The 21,356-nt window shown below is 36.4% G+C and overlaps 1 protein-coding gene across 14 annotated transcripts in view; it reads right to left on the bottom strand.

The window, feature by feature from the left end:
* The window catches only part of Rps6ka5 (ribosomal protein S6 kinase A5), a 171,363-nt gene that overhangs the window by 110,619 nt on the left and 39,388 nt on the right, over positions 1-21,356 (bottom strand). For 4 of the 14 annotated variants that reach the window (XM_063240811.1, XM_063240819.1, XM_063240810.1 and 1 more), the window contains exons 2-4: positions 12,686-12,861; positions 9,467-9,707; positions 6,477-6,548 (exon numbers count right to left, since the gene is read on the bottom strand). The exons of 1 other annotated variant lie outside the window; for it this stretch is intronic. Coding sequence is in view for 1 of the 13 variants with exons in the window: in XM_003472474.5 (XP_003472522.1) it covers positions 6,477-6,548 (72 nt within the window). In the remaining 12 variants the exon portion in view is untranslated. Of the gene's footprint in view, positions 1-6,476; positions 6,549-9,466; positions 11,187-12,685; positions 12,862-21,356 lie in introns of those variants that run through there. 9 more of the 14 variants (XM_003472474.5, XM_063240820.1, XM_013155339.3 and 6 more) reach the window with 5 other exon arrangements.

The raw sequence follows: 21,356 nt of genomic DNA, 5'->3' as shown, positions 1-21,356 counted from the left end.
GAAAAGTACCAGGATTCCAGGAACAGTGGCAGAGAGGCCTCAATGAATGGAGCAGAAAGTGGAATGAAGAAGACAAGCAGACAACTAATGGCAGAAAAAGAACACAACAGAAATGTGGCAGAGAAGGTTGGCTATAATCTCTAATACAGATGGCCTTGACACACACACACACACACACACACACACACACACACATACACACACACACAGAAACACAGGCAGAGTAGATCAGGAGGTGGGGTCCACCGAGATGCTCTTTATAGGAAATATAATTAACCTGAAAAAGGGTTTATGGACCGAAAATCAAATATGAGAAAAAAAATGCTCTATGTGACAGGGAACCTGAGAGTAATAGGGGCAACTAGACCAGTATTTGTAGATAGGCTGGAAAGACAGGCTTTAATTGGTGAAGGATCAAACTAGAGATCAAGTCCAGGAGGGAGAAGGTTCGGAACCACTTAGGTAAATAGCAGGTTGCCCCCCTACCCCGCCGCAATCTAAAAACTGAAGGTATTGGTGAGACCCAAAAATGCACAGTGCACCCAGGGGAGTGAAAGGGGAGGAACAGTCTTTAAAAAGACGGCAGAGGGTATTGTTAATAGTGTATCAGGATTTAAAACCCAAATTACTCGCACCGCTCTGCTTAGATTTTATTCTGTCCCAGTTTGTCTACTTGCACTAGGTCTGAGGGCACAGACAGCTATCCCAAAAATAACAGGATATAGAACAGTAATCACCTTTAATTTCCTATTAACTTAATCTGGAGCCCTGTATAACTGATCTTAGTTAAATCTGGTTTGTTTGACTGCTGTTTGATATTAACAGATTAGTGTTATGACTGATAGTATCAAGTCTAAGAGTTTAGGCAACTACACTGAAGATAACAAGATTCACTACGATACCCATTCTGGTTTGATTATTACCTGTTTTGGAAGTTTTACACTATCTATAAAATTTTGTTTTCATTAATGTCGTTATATAGTGCTATATTCAATTATACTGTTTGATGATATAGACAATTCTATTGAAGATAATAAGACAACACAGTAACCATGGTTGTACTCCTTGTACAGTGGTTTTATATGTCTTTTTTGTTTCATGTGTTTAATAGGAATATGTTTCGTTTTGTCTTGCTTGGTTTTGTTTCTCCCTCTAATATAGAAAGGATAGAAATACATGTTAAGACTCATTCATGCGTAGAACTTATAAACAGTATATGAGAACTGATCTTAGAACACATGATGAAATGAAAAAATACTCTGAAGAAAAAGAGACATTACAGTACCCAGTGCTGATCCCATAATGTCATGATGTGAAATCCAGCAATACTATTATTTTTTGTTCAGACTGATTTTAGCCTGCTTTGGTTTGTTTAATCTCAACATAAATGAAGATATGGATAACTGTATGTATGTTTAAGTGTACATGACTGATAACCATATTACCAAGTTTTTGTTGGATAGTTGAGCAGAACTGTTTGCAGTCTTGCTGTCTGAATCCCCATTTTGTATGTTTCACTTTTGTATCTTGAACAACTATTTGTAAGAGGACAATATGTAATCATCAACTAGTGATTTCTGTTTATTTTTTCTTTGAAAGTATGTATTATTTCTACCCGTTGTCTGTTTCGTTTAGTCTTTCTTTAAATAAAATTAAAAAAAATAATTTAATGTCTGGGGATTTAGCTCAGTGGCAGAGAATTTAGCATGGGGTAAGGTTCCAGCACCACAAAAAAATTAATAAAAATAAGCAAATACGTAAGCATTTGTATCATATTTCACATCCAGTAAGTCCAATAGTCTCTTTGGATCTAATTCAGCTTTGTTTCCATTTCACTCATAATTCCCTGCTTCTTGGATTTTTAATTGTAAGGTCATACCTGTTAAACTCCTTGGCAATTCTTTAAGATCTGGATGAGCGTTTATTTCTCCAAAGAGAATTTATATTTGCCTTTGCTACACACCTGAGAACATGCAGAATGAAGTAAGCTGAGTTCACGGTTCTTTGAGTTTTTTTCCCTTTCCTTCCTTTCCCTCTGTCTCTGTCTCTCTCTCTCTCTCTCTCTCTGTGTGTGTGTGTGTGTGTGTGTGTGTGTGTGTGTGTGCGCGCGCGTATGAGTGTGTGTCTATCTGTCTGTCTGTACAGGTATAATTCAAAAATGCATATATGCACCTGGCTTGAGGTTGTAATTGCTCACGGAAGGCTTTTATTTCTGTTTCCTTCCAGAGTTGATGCTGAGCCACAAAAGTTTCCTTGTCATCTTCTTTGCAGACAAGACTTCTTTTCTTCATTTAGTCTTTGATGAATAGTAACCATCCTTACCTCTTAGGAGCCTTACATGCTGTCTCTAATATCAAGTATGAAAGTGTTAAAGCCAAAGAACTAGTTCACAACTGACTAGTAGATTTCCAAAGCATAATCTCTGCTTTCTACTTATTTACTTTTCTAGATTTCCCACTCCCATTTTCTTGTTTTGACTTGATTTTTCCGATTCTTCCCAGATGATCTATGCTGATCAGCAACATACAGACTTTCAGAGTTTTAAAATTTAACAGAATCCTTTAAAATCAAGTTTAATAAGAGGTATTCCAGCATATTTAAACTGTCCTCTAATCAGGAGGAAAAACTACCTTTTTACTTCTAGACCTGAAAATACTGCCACACATGAAATTAACAGATTGAGGAAGAGAATTCGTTTCATGGTTTTTGTTACATGCTATAAAATTCAATGAAGCACCAGAAAAATGGTCAGATAGGCATAAAGTAGGCACAGGTGAAACAAAGTCCACAAGGCATCTGTCGTTATAAACAATTTGCCATGAGAAGGACTCTGTGGTCATAGTTTGGACAACTACGTGTCAGGCTGTCCATCAGGAAGTATGCTGTGAAAGGCACCCTGTGAACACCCACATCCAGCTTCCCTGGAACCCAGTTTAGCTGGAAGGCTCTCAAAACACCAAAATACTGTAAACTCACCAACCAGTAGAGACTCTAACTTAAATTTATGCATATAACATTTTTTCATCACAGATTTCACACTGTTTCACCAACTTTAAACCAAACCTATAGAAAAAAAAGAGATAAAAAGGCCACCCTCACATCAAGGATTACTCAACAGTGGAATAATTGTTTTTTAAAAAGAGAGACTTTATATAACCTTACACTGAAAACATTTAATAGTACACCTGACTTTTTATAAAACACTTGAAAATGGAAAACAAGTGAGCTAACCTGAACAATTTAACTAATCACTTACGCAGGACAACAGGAAGCACGACAGAATTTTATTCTTACAAATTAACCTAAGTCGTTTGACACCCAGTAGTGTGGCTATAATTAAAAAGTTAGACAAACAAGTGTTGAGAAGAATGTGGAGAAATAAATTACAATGCTCACACAATGCTGGCAGAACTGTAACATGGTACAACCACTCCAGGAAACAGGCTGGCATTTCCCCAACCAGGTAAACACCAAGCTTCTATTTGCACCAACCATTCACTTCTAGGGGATAGACCCAAGAGAAAGGAAAGCGAACATTCACACAAAACAATGCATATGAATGTACATAGCAGCATTTATTCGTAACGGATTAAAAAGTGGAAACAACTCTATTAAAGGATAAGCAAAACATGACATATTCATTCCATAAGGTATTTAGCCATAAAAGCATTTTTAAATGACTTTTTAAAAAAGGAGGGGGGGCTATATATAACTTTACATTCAAAATATTAAAAAGTACACATGACTTCTTGTAAAATACCCAAAAATGGAAAATGAAGCACTGACACTTGCTACAGTGGATGAACCTAGGTAACACTAGGTGATATGTGAAAGAAGCCGATCACCAGGAACACACATTGTATGACGGAACACCAGGATAGGGAAAGATACAGATACAGAAGGTAGTTTAGTGTTTGGTTTAGGCTGAGGAGTGGTGAGCTTCAGAAGTCACAAGGAACAGTTTCAAGGTTTTTTTTTTTTTTGTGGGGAAAAAAATTCTAAAACTGACTGGTGATGGCTGCACAACTCTTTGAATATACCAAAAGCAATGAATCACTTTACATGGGTGAGAAATAAGGTATGGAAATTATAATTCATATTATAGCTCAATAATGTACATAATAGCTCAATTATAGCTCAATAATGTTACCCAAAATAGGCATGCAAATGAAATATATTCTGTGGGTGAAATACAAATTGACCTGAAATCTTTTGCTGTCTTAAACGCTATTTTCAAGAGAACTGAATCACCAGACAGGTCTGCTCCTCTCTATCCCTCCATCCTGGTGGAGAAGATAGTGCCTTCAAAATCAGAAACAAAAGTAGAGATAAAGGGTCATTTTGTCTAGTCTGTGTTATGGTTGATGCACCATGTCAATCTGAGAAGTTTAGAAGTTTAACTGAGAGACTCAGCACTCTCATCCTGTGCAAAGAGAGCAAGGAGATTTGTGAGTGCTACCTCTACCCTGGAGAGTGGGGGTGGCCTGCATAAACTACAAGGGAAGAGAAGTGGCTTGTTTCCCCTTTTTGCTCTGGCTTCTTTTTGATCTGGCTGCTGCCCTGACGTGTTGCCCCTGTGCCATGCCACCCTGCCTTACAGCCAGCTGACTATGGACTGAAACCTATAGATGAGCTAAATAAATCTTTCCTTCCTTCATTTTGGGTGTCGGGTGTTTTGTCCCAGGAACGAGAGAAAAGTAACCAAAGACAGTCTGAAAGCATTTTTTTCTTAGAGGCAAGGGAACGTAGGGTTAATTTTGTTTTTTAAAAAGTACATCTTTAAGATCAAAGCCAGGGCTGGCTGCACATGCCTATAATCCCACCACCCTGGAAGTCCAAGGCAGAGGAATACAAATTCAAGCTGACGCTGGACAGCTTAGTGAGACCTTGTCTCAAAACTTAAAGGGCCTGGGAATATGGCTCAATGTTAAGGCCCTGGGTTTAATCCCTAGTACTGCAAACTAAACACGATCCAATGGGGTAAAAGAGACACTGAGCTTTCTGACAATAAAACAATAGCTGAGAAATTATAAGGCTCACTCATTGGTAGCTTTAAAGTTGGCTCCATAGAACACTAAACTATTCAGGGAGGTTTATATAAACCTTGAATAGCCAGGTCCTAGGTATGAAAGCTCATTCTAAAGGACCTAAAGACCATGCATATACATGTACTGAAATACATGTACATGAGGCTAGGGCAGTGGCTGAGATGGATGGTGGAAGCCCAAAAGAAAAGATTTTTCTCTTGCTGGAAGCTTTGGCATTTAAAAAGGTATGGGAAGAAAGATATCTTTCAAAGGACAGCTGTAATCCACTCTGTTAGAGTTCGGGAAACTTAGAAAATATAGACATCTCTGAGGGTGTGAAGCTAAACTGTATTGGAGAAGAAAGGATGTGTACTCTGGGTCCCCAACCCCTTTCAAAGAAAGAGCCCTGGCCAGCTGAGGATGGAAAAGAGTTAACAGCCTCCTCTGCCATTCAACTGAAGAAAGAAAATTGAGAATAGCCAGCTCCTACAGCTGCAGTGCTTGCAGAGCCATGCATTCCATGGCAGAGCTAAAGGGAAAGGCACATTCCTGATGAGACCAGCCACATAACTGGCAAAAGGAAAATATGCAGGGCCTTGCTCATGACCTAAGAATTTCAGAAGTGACAGCAGAGCACTGTGCCACATACAGAGCTCTTTTAAGTGCGGGGATCCCTACAACTGCATAGGTCGATGCCCAGGAAGCCAGTTCTGACTTCTGAGCAGCAGGAGCAGACACAGTTTTTGGCAGACACAGGCAAGTGTGTACCAGAAAATGCAGATCACCTAAAACCATCACCCACAGACCATTACCACCTGCTATTTATCCCAGAGATTTTTCTACACACACAATACATGTACACATTTGCTCCTATAAATGTCCATATTATGAAAATAGTATTTTGTACATTGTCTTTTATAGCCTTTTTGAAAGTCTTATTGTAATTTTTCTGCAGAACTCTGCAAGCGTTAAAAAAATATGGTAATTTCTACCCGAATATACAGATGATTGAACGTCAGCTCCATGTTCCATTGAACCAAACACCTAATGCTGGGTTTCTAAACAGTTCTGAGTTTTTCATTATTAAAAATGATGGACATTGAATATCAATAATACTGAGTGAAGACTGAATAAATCAATCAATATAACGCACTTCACAGAGTACTTGAAATATAACAAACTCTCTACAAATGTTCACAATTTTTAAAAATACTGTATTCTATGCAAATATTGAACTAATTTACATTCCCCAAGTAAAAAAGATTCTTTAAGTTTTGCCTATTATTTATTCTGTGAGTGGTCTGTTCATTTTTTGACAGGCTCTACTGAATTCCTCATGCATCTAAAATTTTTCATTGTACCAAGGATATCAATCCTTTGTCACAGAAAGTACTTTTTTATTCTTACCAAAAAAACAAAATAAAATAAAAGGAGTAAGGTAAAACTCACCTCCAGTTCCTAGGACCTTTAGGAGTTCAAAATTTTCAATCCCCACTTTCTCTGTATGTCCTGTTAAATTAGCTAAAAAATAAAGAAGAGAAATAACTTAGTAGCTCAGCAGTACGAGGCAGTCCATAGAGATTTCAAAGTTCTATTTCTTAAATCACTTTACAATAACTTATTAAGCAGTTTAGCTATGCTTTGCGCAATTCGATGTTTTAAATAACCATAAAACTTTTTAAAGAATTTAGTAACTAGAATTATTTGTACCAAAGGTTAACATAAAGTATTAACAATCTCTATTACCAATATAGTCCAAAAAGAAATAAAAATTGTAATACATGGATGTGTAATGAAAAGAACACTGGACAGATTTAGAAGATGTATTTATTTATTCAGCAAATATTTCCTGTGTGTAAATGGCATCTCTGGGTTCTAGGCTAGGTAGGTCTAGCTCCATTTCTGTCACTAAAACATGAGCAGAGTTAGTATTAGTCACTGGCACACACTGTATTCCTTCTGGAATGAACACTCTGGCCTCTGAACCCTAAGATCCTACCAGCTGTAAACAGTGAGGACTACATTTAAAAATATAAACCGGAAAAATGTATTGTAACTGAAATTACAATAGGATACCTTATATGAGCATTATGCCATTGAATTCTGCTCCTATCTTAGAAATTAATAGTTGTGATGGTCTGGGGAAGTCTGGGTAGTAGAACACGCTGGGCCAATGAATTTGGAAGTGGTTGACTTTTAATCACTTTCTCTATAGCTGAACCTCACAGACCTATGAGTCTTCAGCACCGAGACACTGTGGTCAATTTATTTCGCTGCAAAATTACTTTTTCCCATAAATACTAGTATTATGTGATATACCATTCTGTAGAAGTGGTGAAGAAAGTCTTGATCCAGACCCTATTCTAGCACTTAAAATCTTGAAGAAATTACGTCTTCCTATCTCAGCTTCAAATAATGTACAACGTGAATCAAAAACATACCTAACCGAAAGTATACTGATGCCTGCAAATCTACTTTGAAAAGCATTAAAAAGTAGAAAAAAATAAATTGATGGGCGAATAGAAGTATGAACTGGTATAAAACAAGTATAGGGCTGGGGATTTAGTTCAACGGCGTAAGCGCCTGCTTTGCAAGCATGTGGTCGTGAGTTCAATCCCCGGTACTGATTAAAAAAAAAAATAAAAACAAAAAAACCCCAAATATAACAAAATATTAGTTGCAGAGTATAGTCAGTAGGTGTAAGGGTGTTCAACATGCAGTTCCTTCAAATTCTTGTAATTCACAAATGTCTGTAATAAAATGACAGAAATATAAGATCTACCTCACAGGGCTGTAGTAAGAACTAAATACAGTTATGCAGTGTATACATGTGCAATAAGCAGAAATGCATCTTTGTACATAAATTATTGCTTTGACACTATAACTTTAAGAAATTAAACTGCACCAAGAACTTTCAAAATTAATTTTGAGGACAGAAATAATTTCAGTGTCTTTTTAAAAGTTTAGTTAAATTCACAAGTTTTAAAAATTTTTTTGGTTTAAAGATAGCAAAATCCAACAAAACAAGACAGAACAAAGCCAATCAAAACAATGTAGCAGAATTATTGGTACAGAACTTCAGAGCAGGATACCAGGAAAACAGCAATAGCTACCATAGCATATCTTGTTATCTTCACAATAGTTGTCCATACCCTTCTGCCTTGTCTTTAGAGGTCAAACAAATTCACAATTTTACATTTTAAAAATTTAAGTTGAATAAAATTTTAAAATTGAACAAAATAAAAAATGCAATTATTTTAATAAAATTTTTAAATTGTGATAAAATATGTAACTTAAAATTACCATTTTAACCATTGTTAAGTATACAGAGAGTTAACCACATGCACACTATTGTGTAAAAGGATGATGCTGTCTTGCAAAACAAACTATAGCCACTGAACAGAAACTATCTTTTTCCCCTTTCCATAGTCCTGGGGACCCCCATTCTACTTTTGAAGTGTTTAACTATTGATGCATAATTTTATAGGGCTAGCAAATCAATGTATAATGGTCAGCATAGTCCACATTAACAGAAGTATGCTCTAAAATAAATACCAAAAACACAGATAGTATCTTAACACACATTTTTGTGTGTCTTTTTTCTCATTATGTAGTTCAGGTTGGCTTTGAGTTCACTTGTAACTCAGCCTGGTCTCGAACTTGCAACAATCCTCCTGCCTCAACCTCCCAAGTGCTGGGATTACAACCGCGCATCACCACATCCAGCTTTAAACATACAATAGCATATCCTCCTTTAGTATTCTAGCAGAATACAGTGTATTAGAAGTTTAAAAGAGACAAAAATAATGATTTGACTTTCTTATAACTGAGTGTTCAAGGCTGTTATTTTTAAAAGCTTAAGATATAATTTGAGGCAGATCTTTAAAATAATTACCCTTAGTTCTCCCTGTCAGACTCGTCTTTTATTTACCGAGAAGTGTAGAGGCTCAGAGTTCCAAAGCAAAATACATGCACTGTGTTGCCCCCATGTCTCTACTTGCTGCTAGACTGGGAGGATAAAAAACTATCTTTGTTACACAGCCTTTCTTCACTAACCACAGAACTGCTTTCACAGGAAATTAAAAGAGTTAAATTAAAATTAAATTAATTGACTTTTTTCTATAAAGTACACCTTCTAGAAAACCCTGGTCATTTACATGGATCTTTCAGATAATCTGTGAAGGGGTGTTTTTGTTCAGAATCTATTACCTCTATTATTGTGTTTCTGATATGAACTAAGACTTCACTTGCTATGGGAGTTGAAGGCCTCTGCAACCTCCTATCCCAGGAAAAAGAACTGCCAGGATTCCCGATAAACAGCAATGATTCCTTCTGCACTGGTGTATTAGGTAAAGAGAATAAAGTGGCCCTTGCATCTGCAAGATTTGTTCTCCTTAGTTTCTTCTCTCACTGCCTTAGCAGCCGAGCATTTCACTTACTATTATTATTTTTCTTTCTTTTTCTTTTTCTTTTTGAGACAGACTCTCACTTTGTAGCCCAAGGTGGTCTCGAACTTATGACAATCCTCCTGCCTCAGTTTCTCCAATCTTTGCACATCACCATGCCTGGCTCTCATTTAGTTTTGTATTGATTTTCAATCAATAGGGTCTTCAGGTAGCTACAGAGGCAAGGCAGAGCCTGACATCAGTTCTTGCCTTGCCATGCCTCAAGTCCCAGGTCCTATGAAAATTAAAAAAGGTCAGACTTCAACTAAGATCCCTGGAGATTACCCTTAGTTTATTATTCCCAACCTTTTGTTGCCTAACAGGAGGGAAATCCCTGAACAAACTTATGCAGTATCTGCTTGGATAGAGGGATTTTGCCCATAACAAGCAGGTTGATGGGGTCCAGCTTGGTGCACTGAGACCAGGGATTCAGCTGGGGTACAGGATCAAAGATTATGCTTGTCCTAATGTGCTATCTTATCTTTTATTTTACTTGTCTTCATCTCCCTTGGGGACCAGGTAGTTGTCACTGAATGAGAGTAGGATAGAGACCTTAATTCTAGCAATAGTCCTCAAAACTATTATCTGGGAATGACAGGTAACCTTTCTTTGTTTAATGTTTTTTACCCTTAAAATATGAAAGCCATTAACTTTTTTATTTAGTAAAGTTATTATTTGACTGGTAATGTTACAAAAGTAGTCTTATTTTCCATTTAACCCCAACTCTATTTTATTTTTTATTTTGCTTTGGAAGTGCAAAGAAATAGAAGCAAACAGTTCATATATCAATTATTTTGCTTAAAGGGAAAATTAACTAAGACACATGAGCGTCAAAAATCTATAGCTAATCTAGTTCCATGTTTTATTGAGATATAATTTGAATACAATAAACTCATTCATTTGAAAAGTTTGATGAACCTAAGTACTAACATTATTGTCATTAAATCTCTTCTACAATGAAGATTTAAAACAGTTCCATTACCCTAAAAAATTTCTGGGCATCCTTTTAACAGTAAAATATTTAAAATTTTGAGGGTCTATTTTATCAAAATTTTGGAAGCTGTCTAAGAAACCCATGCCATATATATGTCATAAAGATATCTTATTTTTTCCTTTGAAGTTTAATAGTTTTAGCTCTTACATTTAAGTCTATAATCCATTATGAATTAACTTTCTTGCACAATAGAGGTGTCAAGATTCATTTTTTTCGTCAGATTTCCAGTTGTTCCAGTAACCCTTACAGAAGAAAAAACCCTGTGTCTTTTCACCATTAAATAATGTTGGCTCTTTTGTCAAATATCAGTTAGCCATGTCAGCATGGTCTATTTCGGGACTCTATTCTAAACAGGTTTTCAACTGCTAACCAAGGGGGAGAGGTTGATGCCAGGATTTTCACGGTAGTGTTTTTAATCAGTTAATATTTATTTAAATGCTAGTAGATATGCCTGGGCTACATTGCAAGTCTGCCACCTACCTGAGCTACATAGTGAGACCTTTCTCCAGGAAAAACAAAAAGGAGGAAGGAGCAGAGGAGGAGGAAGAGAAGAAGGAAACTCAGGGGCTGACTTTTGCATTTGTCCATGTATTTTCCATATTTGATGATCCCTGCTTTATAGGAATCCAAAGTTTCAATTGTTATTATTTCTCTTAACCTTGAAGAACATCCTTTGACATTCCTTGTACAGGTGATTCAAGAGTTTTATCTGGAAAAAAACTTTTATTTTTATCTTCATTAAAAATTTTAATTGACATACAGCACAACATAAAATTAACTCTCGTAACGTGTAGAATTACCACTATCATCACCCCTACCTCTACAATGACCTTTGTTGTTGAAGGATATTTTTCTATGATAGAGAATTTTGGATCGACTGGGGTTTTTTCTTTTTTCCTAGCATTTTAAATTTGTTATTTTGGCCTCCAGAGTTTCTAGGTTATGTCAGTTATTAAATGGAGTCTCGTATAATGTGTTATTCTTCCCCTATTTCAACATTTACTCTTTATCTTTGGTTTTGAAGTTTTGCCACAATGTATCTTATAACATAGCTTCTTTGGGTTAATTCTGTTGTATATCAATTGAGTATCTTTTAACTATAGATTTCTGTTTTTCATCAAATTTGGGATTTTTTTTTTTAGCACTTTGCTTTGAACCCAGGGAAATTTTGCCACTGAGCAACATTCCTAGCCCGGCCCTTTTACTTTTAGAAGAGATTTTAGTAAGTGGCCCAGGCTGGCCTTAAACTTTGGATTTCCGAGCTCAGCTTCCCAAGTAGCTGAGATTACAGGTATGTGCCACTGCTAGCAGCTAAATTTATGTATTAAATTCTCAAATATTTTTTCTATCCCATTTTCCTTCTCTCCCTCTGAGATTCCAATTACACACATGCGGGACAGTTTGACATCACCTAGGGGATCCCAGAGGCTGTGATCATTGTGCTCTAGCATATTTCCTTTCTGGTTTTGACACTAGCTCATTTCTGCTGTTTTATCTTCAAGTTCATTTACTTTTCCTTATGACATTTTTGTTCCAATGTTAAATTCATCTTGTATTATTTTAAGTATTACACTTTTCTAAAATTTCCATTTGAGAGAGAGAAAGAAGAGTTGGGTTTATCTGGTAAGCTTTTCTTTCTTTTTTTTTTTTTTCATTCTAGAAGTATGCCATTTTACTTTATAGAAGGTATTATAATAGTATCTTTAAAATTCTTATGTACTATTTCCAATATCTCATTCACCCCAAGGTAGGGCTCATTTGATTTTTCTTTACTACTGACATATGTTCCATTTTCTTGATCTTTAATATGTAGGATAATTTTGAATTATGTCCTGAATATTCTAAATTATTTTATGCAAAGCCTATTTTTTCTCCAATGATTGTTATTTTTTATTTTAGTAGACAAATATCTTCACTTGCCTTAACTTGAACTGTAAACTTTTGGGAAAAAGCTCCAGTGCCAGCTCAGATTTTTCATCTTTAGGTTCTGAGCTATCACATTCACATACAGTTGAGAGGTTGGAGGTAGGGTACAGAACTTGAGAACCTCTCCACCCTCAGCTCTTCTTCTGGGATTCGTCCTCTACCTCAGTGATCAGGGTTCCTTGGTTTCAGTCTTCTGTTTCCCTAGCTAGAAAGTCTACTGTTTTTCCACTATATTCCTCTCAGTATAGACGGTACTTAGCCTAAAAATAAAATCAGTGAAAAAGCCAACTTACTTCTACAAAACAGCTTTAAAGTAGCTTTTCTTTAATGCTCTGTTCCTCTCCTCTTCCAACTGTGTGTTCCTCACCACAGTCTGTTTACCCTTAGTTGCCTCCAGATGGTTGCTTTTTGATTTAAGTCCAGGTTTTGCAGTTGTTTTCTCAAAAGAATCCTCCAGTAATGTGTTATTCTGATATTAAAAGAAGCAAAGTCTTACGGTACTTGGCATTATAATAGTAGTTTCTACTCCAATAACTGCCTGCACAAGTTTATCTAAAAGAGTAAAATAAAAACGGTAATATGATATGGGGCAATCTCAAAAATCTTGAACTTAATATTCACATGATTCTTTCTTTTATATCCATTAGGTAAAGTAAGTGACCACACAAAAGGAAGCAAATCAGTAAATCTAATTCTGTGAGAGGCTGAGGCAGGAGAATCTCAAGTTTGAGCTTAGCCCAGGCAATTTAGTAACTTAGTAATTTTGAGATACTATCTCAAAATTAAAAATTAAAAATAGAGCTGGGGAGGTAGGTCAGTGTGAAGGCCCTAGTTCAATCCCCAGTACTCAGAACTACAAAATAAAATCAATAGGAAGCTAGGGGCTGTGGATTTAGCTCAGCAGCATAAGTGCCTGCCTTGCAAGTGTGTGGTCGTGAGCTCAATTCCTGGTACCGATAAAAACGAAAAAGACAAAAAAAAAAAAAAAAAATCAATAGGAAGCTCAAACATATTTAGGAATGGGGGAATATTTGTTAATTACAAAGATCTTTTTTCATTATGTTACTGATAAAACTACATCAGCAAATGGTAGCACCAGGCAGTATAGCTCAGTGATGGAACACGTGCTTCACATGTACAAAGAAAGCCCTAGGCCTGATCACTAGTACCAAAAATAAACAAAGCAAATGAGCAGGTATCATACATGGAATCCTAAACAATGCAAAACATATATTCAAGTATGTGTGTCTAGGCATCTAGACAGTTCTCATTTCTATGCTATTATTTTGTCACTGTGATTAAAGTCATTGAACATTAAGTTCTAAAAATAAACTGTATGTCTCTTAATTAAATTGTTAACCTATGAACAAGAGCTCAAGCTTCCCTGTAACAATACTAATATTTATTAGCATGAGACTTAAAATATTTACACAGTTTATTCCACCCTAAAGGTGACATAAACATCACCAATTGCAGAAAACTCTTGAGTGTTTGGGAATCATGCACATGCCTTAGTAAAGTACAAAACAGGCTGATCACAAGTAGAGATGCCATCATGCCTGCGGCCAGAATATATCAGAAACAGGCTGCATTACTGACAGCTAAAATCACTGTCTTTCTTCACACGCAAAGTAGATGGTATTTTATTACGTTTCTGGGAAAAAAAGAATTTTTGCTTTTTTTCCAACCCCAAGCCCAAACCCTTTTTTAGTTCTCCCAAACGTAAGAGAGTCCACCGCTCTGAGTGGGCAGTTAGTGAGAGGCAGAGTCACTGTGTTGAAAGATCAGCCTCTACAGAAGGTTTTGTTGTTTTTGTTTATTCTGTTTTCCTCAAATGTCCAGAATAGCCCACCTCCCAGGGGCACACCAACCATTCTTTGGAGTTCTCATGTCAGTGTATACAGTAGTTGACTAAATGGATGGAAGGAGCCCTGGACCTGGTGCTATGGTTCCAGTGTCTCTATCCTTCCAAATTCCTATGTTGAAACCCTAATCTCTAATGTAATGGTTTTGGGGTTGGGGACTTGGGGAACTAATTAATTCACGGGTGTGAATGGAGTCCTCATGATGACTATTGTTCTTACAAAAAAAGACTGATGAGAGCACGGTTCCTTCGCTGTTTCCACTTGGAGAGGACACATTGAGAAGGCAGTCATTACAAACCAGGAAGCCAACTCCAGCCAGAGACGGAGCTGCCAGTATTATGACTTTTGATTTCCCAGCTTCTAGAGCTGAGAAATAATGTCTATTGTTTACACCATCGACTTTATGGTATCTGTTATAGAAGCCCCAACTATGACAACTGGTGTCCACTCGCTAGTTTGTTTTCCCTTCCAGCCTTGTAAGCCGCACCTCTGAACACAATAGTCCCAAGATATGTCAGATAGGGCTAGCAGGGAAGTAGCAGGCCTCACCTAGGCCGTAAGCCTAATCTACTTGCATCAATTCACTTTTATAGAATTCTACACTGGTATGTCGAAAGCATGCACAGGTCTTACTGACCGGTAAGCTGATTCCTACTAGTAGTAGGTATTATTTCTTATAGACAGACCCCCTCGTAATTCCCAAGGGAAACAGTAGACTGGTGTTACACATCTGAATTTTTAGGTGTAATAGCAAAAGGCACCAAACTTCACTATCAGCCTTTAAATCCTAACCAAAACAATGAACACTTTCCCAGAAAAACAGTGCCTTCTGGAAACCCTTCACAAATAAATAAAAATATCGATGAACTTTAGAAACTTAAACAAGAGTTATTCAGTTGGTACATAGTTATGACCATATAAATTGTTTACAGCTGGCACCTATTCTGAGGCCCACATCCTGTGAATTGTAAAATACCAGCAAACTTGGATTAAAACAGCTCCTGAGATCTTTTAAAGGTTTCTTTAAGTCCATCTCTACTGTTAGTCTCTTGTCAAAAGCATTTATCATGTTTTCATGTTAATTCATTATGGAGTTTAATCATTTAGAAAAGTATAAACAGTTTTAATGCTTTCACGAAGGTTTTATTTTTTGGTGGTACTGGGGATTAAACGAGGGGCCTTCACACTAACTACATTCCCATACATTCTTGGTCCTTTTTAAAATTTGGAGACACCTTCTTGCTAAGTTGTCTAGGCTCAAACTTGGAATCATCCTGCCCCGGCCTCCTAGAAAGCTAGGACAACAGGTGTGCATTACCATGCTCATCTTACAAAACAATTCTACTCAGGTTTTTTCTTTTAAAATATTAAGAACTGGGGCTGGGGGTTTAGCTCAGCAGCGTAAGTGCCTGCTTGACATACACAAGATCGTGAGTTTGATCCCAGCATACACATACACGAAGAATTTTTTTTAAAAAATAGGAATTATCTCATTGAAAATTCTTGATTTGTTGATTAGTGTTACTTTCCTATAATGCATATTTTCTGATTAGGTAACCATTTTTAAAACTGAACTTTAAAAGTCCCTTCATAAGAAATCAACTGTTTTTTTTAAAATGTCAAAACTCAAATTTTAATATCAAAATGATTCACTTTTAAAAGCAGTTTGAATTACTGATGGTTCTTAAAGGAATGATCTTACATAACAGATATAAAATAAAAATAACTGGTTCCCTGCCTTATGACTGGATTCCCTCATCCTCTCATATATTTAATAAATAAATACTAATACGGCTCTATGCAGTGTAGAAAAACAATTGATGCAATTTATTGTTTTTATTTATAGGTATAATTTAACATCTTAGTAATCTGAAGTGTACCATTCTCTGCTATTAAATGTATTCATCAGGTTCCAAACGTTCCCACCATCAATCTTAACTCTGCATTATGTAAAACTGAAACTATAAGTATTAAACAATAACTCCTTAATCTCTCTGCCCCAGCCCCTGGCAAATAATACTCTACTTTCTCTTTTTATGAATTTGACTATTCCAAGTATCTCACATAAGTAGAATTATACAGTATTGTGGCTGGTTTATTTCACTAGTATAATGTTCTTAAATTTCATCCATGCTAAAGCATTTGTCAGAATTATCTTCCTTTTTGAAACTGAGTAATATTCCATTATATGTATACACCACTTCTGCCCACTCCTTTATGTCAATGCTTCCACATTTTAGTTATCATAAACAACCTACTATAAGTGTACAGAAAGATATTTCATTGGGAACTTATTTTCAATTCTTACAGCAATTAAAACATTACTGAAAATGGAATTGCTAAATCAAATTGTAATTCTATTTTTCAATTTTTTTGGGTTTTCCATACTACTTTTCATAGAAGGTATATCTACTATTTTACCAGTGGTGCACAGAAATTCTGATTTCTCCGAATCCAACTTACACTTGTTATTTTTTTCTTTTTTTCTTTCTTCTTCTTCTTCTTCTTCTTTTTTTTTTTTTTTTTTTTTGGTACTGGGGATTGAACTCAGGACCTTGCACTAGCCAGGCAGGTGCTTATGCCACTGGGCTAAATCCCCAGCCCCACACTTGTTATTTTCTATTTTTTTATAGTAGCTATCCTGATGTGTATGAGGTAGTGAATGGTAAATTTTTAAAAGGAGTAAATTTAAGCTAAGACATTTATACCCCTATGATTTAAATAAACTTTTGTTTGTTTTATCATAATCCAGGATCACTTTTTAACAAAAAAATAATATGGGGCATAAAGTAAACCCTGAAAATTTCTTAAATCCTAGTACTCAACAATAAAGATTGTTAATCATTGGCATAATCTTCTTGGGACATTTCAGCATGAATATATGATTGATAAATGGCTTCTGCATCCAACTTTCTAGACAATTCTATTACCAAATGTAATTTGTAATGTGTACTATTTATGATCTTTTTTTTTTAAAGTTATGAGATGTTTAACTTGGAACTTCCCACTCTTATGGAGGAAAACAATCAGTAAAAACACATTTTTCATTCTGTTGCCATAGTTTCTGCTAAGCTGCACAAATGCAATTGCGCAGAGCATGTGCTGAAATCATTTGATTAGATCCAATGATTCACTTGTGTTAAAGCTAAGAAAAGGTTTAATCTGAAAGCACTTTTATAACTAAAGTAGAAATGAAAAGAATAATAATGCATTTGAAGTCATTTCAAATATGTTCTTATTATATGATTAACATACTGATGTACCAGACTTTATTTAATTTATTAAACTTTCAGGAATAGGTGAGAAATTTAATAAACAGACTGAGAGAGCCTGTGGACATAAAGGAAAATACCATTATCATGTTAAGCCATTCAAAAAAACTTATTGAGAATGTAGGTCTTCATCCATTCTTATAACAAACATGCACAAATGTCTACTACAGGCGAGGTTCTAGGCTAGGTGCTAGATATTTAGCTAAGAATACAGTATTTGTACAGGCAATAATGAGGGACTAGCTGGAGAATTCTGGACTAGAAAGTAGCTGAAGCGAAGGTACAGACAGAAATATTTTCCCAGTACAGAATAATAAGAGGACGGTTCTAATTAGATATATTATGTTGGGGGGGGTAAAAATATATATGGAAGTAGCTGATTCAAAACCTGGAATGCAAGACTAATTAGTTTTAACTGAATCTCTGCATCCGTAAGTAGTGATAGCTCTCAACATGATGAAGGTAATGTTTTAGAAGAATTACTTTCATCCATATGGTAGTAGTGTGCCGTATGGACAGAACAAGAAAAAACTAACACCAAAAGACAATGAGGTTATTGCAATAAGATGTGTACTAGATGTGTGCTAATGAGACTGGCTGAGTAAAAACAAGAATGAACTCGAGAATCACTGTAATGTTCCATTTCCACAACGCCCACCGAATAACTACCTTTGGTGCTGAGGCTACAGAAATGAAACAGGATAGGATCTCCACTTTCAAAGACAAATTGATTGAAATAGTATCATTTTTCACCTCTTAGCCCCAGCTATGATCTGAACGTGTCCCTTCAAAATTAAGGTTGAACTCTCACCCTTATTGTGTTGGTACTAAGAGATGGGGTCTCTGGGAGGCAATGAAGGGCAAAGTTCTCCCGAACGACATCACTGCCCTCCGGAAAGAGTTTGAGAGTCTTCTGGCCTCTTTCACCATATGAGGACACAATGTAGAAAGAGCTATCCGTGAAGCAAGCAGCCCTCACCAGACACCAAATCTGCTGGGCCCTCATCTTGGAACTCTCAGTTTTCAGGACTATGAAAAATAAGTTGATGCTTTTTATAAGTTATCCAGTCTAAAGAATTTTGTTATATAGCAACCCGAACAGACTAAGGCAGCCCCATATCTAAAACACAAGAAATGTGGGTCTGGTGAGTGGTGGTGTTACTGACAGAAAAGGAAGCCAAAGGGGGAAGTTTGGGGATTGCAACCCTGAAAGATGGCAGAATATTCCAAAAGGGCTGCTGTGCAGGCAGCTCTAGATGAGGAACTAAAGTTCTACAAAGACCCGGTGCACAAAACTACTAGGAGAGGGGCAATGGCTAACGCTCTAAAGAGCAAGCCCTTCAAGAGACCACGTAAGAAGAAAAGCAAGTTTTGATCACTGCCAACAGTTATGAAGTAGGAAGAAAAAGAACCAGAGAAATGGTTAGGAAACTAACCATGTACTGAATCTAAGCAAAATAGAATGTTTAAAAAAAAAAGAAGTACTGATAAAGCCAAATGCAGCAAGAAGACAGACTCAATTAAAAAAAAAAAAGAATTATCAGTAGTGGAAAGATGAGGCATAAATCAGATTCTAAGAGTGTAATGCGAGAAGCCAGACTTCCCTACATTTTTATACTCTAAAAGGTGGAGAGGTTAGTTAAAATATAAAACAAACGACCAAAACAGAAACGCATGAGTTATTTGTATAACAACAACCTATCCTTAAACATTTAACGGTCTGACTGCTAAATAGATTAGTGACCACAAAAATAACCTTCCCCGCTCCAACTCCCTTTTAAACTCTAAAATCAAAGAGCATTGGTTGGACTCCAGGCATTCACGGGCATAACCTGCTAGCTAGAAGAAACTGTCCCAGGATCAACACTGCAAAGTCACTGAAAGAACCACTGCGTAGTCCGAAAGACTTCAAAGAGCCATAACACCCTCGATCATCAAACTGTTCAGTAACATTGCACCCCAAATCACACCCAGCTTTTTAAAGATAGTTTGAAACCCCTCAGTATCAATGCCAGTAACCTAAAGCAAAGATTGAGTCTCAAGATGACACAGGAAGGTGAGGCTGGGGAGGTAAGCAGCAGAAAAAAACCCAATAGCCTTAAAAGAATCTACACAATGCTATTCTAGTAAGGGAGATATAAAGGAAAGGAATAGAGGTAGAAAATGGGAAGAATCATATGCAATATTTTCCAACATATAAGGCAGACGGGAAAGAAGACCCATGGGCAACGGGGACATGAGGAAGGCTGGGAAAAGTAGACGGAAAGAGTGATTCCTAAGGCAGCAGCTCCTCCTAGCAGTGGTAAGGAACAGAAACCAAGGCAGAAGCGGTTTGTGCAAAGAGCTGAAGGACAGAGAAAAGGATGCAGATATGTTAGGTGTCAGAGATGGGAAAAAAGAAGATTATAGCCTTTGTAAAAGGCAGGGATGATCTGTGAAAGAAGAAACAAAGAAGCAGTGTATTGAAGCAAGAGAAGAACATTTCAGCAATCAGCTTAGCCCTAATATGCCACAGGACATGAAATGAGATCTATACAAAGTTACCTTAAGAAGTAAAAATCACCATATGCAGAATAGAAGGACTAAGAACTAGCTTAATCAAAAGAACTAAAATAAAGAATGGATGACACAAGATACAATGACAGAAAGGTAAAACTCCAAAACAGAATTCCAAACCCAGTGTTTAGCAGTGCCCAGGGCATAATCTAATCAGTTGATTCAAACACAGGTCTCCTAGGAAGGAACACCTCTGCAGTGGAACAGCTGCATCGTGCTCTCAAGCCTTAATATCTGTAACTATCTGAACATCAACCCATTTCTTTTTTTTTCCTAACTCCATGCATCATTTGACGACATCAGTCTTTTGATTATAACTATAGCTGTATGCATCAAATCAGACCATGAAAACACAAATAGCATAATGGACCCAATATTAAATGAATCCTATTTGCCACTATCAAGGAACATTAATAACAGTATACAAAGGACACTGTAGTAAGTATACTATAACCATGTCAATGAAATCCAATTCTTTTCATTTTAGAAAAAGGAGTAATTATAAAAGCAGTATTATCAGATTTAGTTGGGCATGTAAAAGTACAGATTCTGAAATAAATCACCATAGTTTATTATAAATCTATGATCTAAAGAACACCATCAGCTTATTAGACCAAGTTTGTCCATTTAAAAACTTATCCAGGAGCTGGGGATTTAGCTCAGCGGCATAAGTGCCTGCCTTGCAAGCAGGCAGTCGTGAGTTCGATCCCTGGTACTGATAAAAATGAAAAAGACCAAAAAAAAAAAAAAAAAACTTGTCCAATTTTCAGGTCCTTAAAACTTTTTGTCTTTGAGACATTAGTTCATTGGTAAACAAAACCAAAAGCAAAACAAAAGGAAACAAAGCTTAACATGCTAATTTTTAAAAAGCTCCTATTTTGGTAAAGAAAGGAATTTTCAGTCCTGGCCCTTATTTCCCAATCCTCAATAATTAGTTTCACCTTCCTCTTTCCAACAACTTTTAATGTGAAAGAGATCTCAGTGTTGGCTTCTAATCTCCAAGATCTGGCAAGAGTAAGTGACAACACTATAGACTGTCTCATATTTCAATGGTTCAGTCTAGAATTTTGACTTTATGATGATGTGAAGGTGACATTCAGTGAAACTGTACTTAAAATTCTGAGTTTTGATCTTTTCCCATGCTAGTGATATGTGATATGCAGGGCAGTGGCACGAAGCCACAGTGCCTAGTTTGCCTGCAATCATGAGGGGACAACCATTGGTCTACCATGTGCCGTGTCAGTAAGCTATGAAGTTTGGTAGGTCAGGTA

Source organism: Cavia porcellus, unplaced genomic scaffold (genome assembly GCF_034190915.1).
Source record: "Cavia porcellus strain 051 isolate PalLab524CR breed Dunkin Hartley unplaced genomic scaffold, mCavPor4.1 scaffold_31, whole genome shotgun sequence".
NCBI classification, from domain to species: Eukaryota; Metazoa; Chordata; class Mammalia; order Rodentia; family Caviidae; genus Cavia; species Cavia porcellus.
The sequence above is the reverse complement of the archived record's forward strand: the minus strand, read 5'-3'. Positions and strand labels throughout refer to the sequence as shown.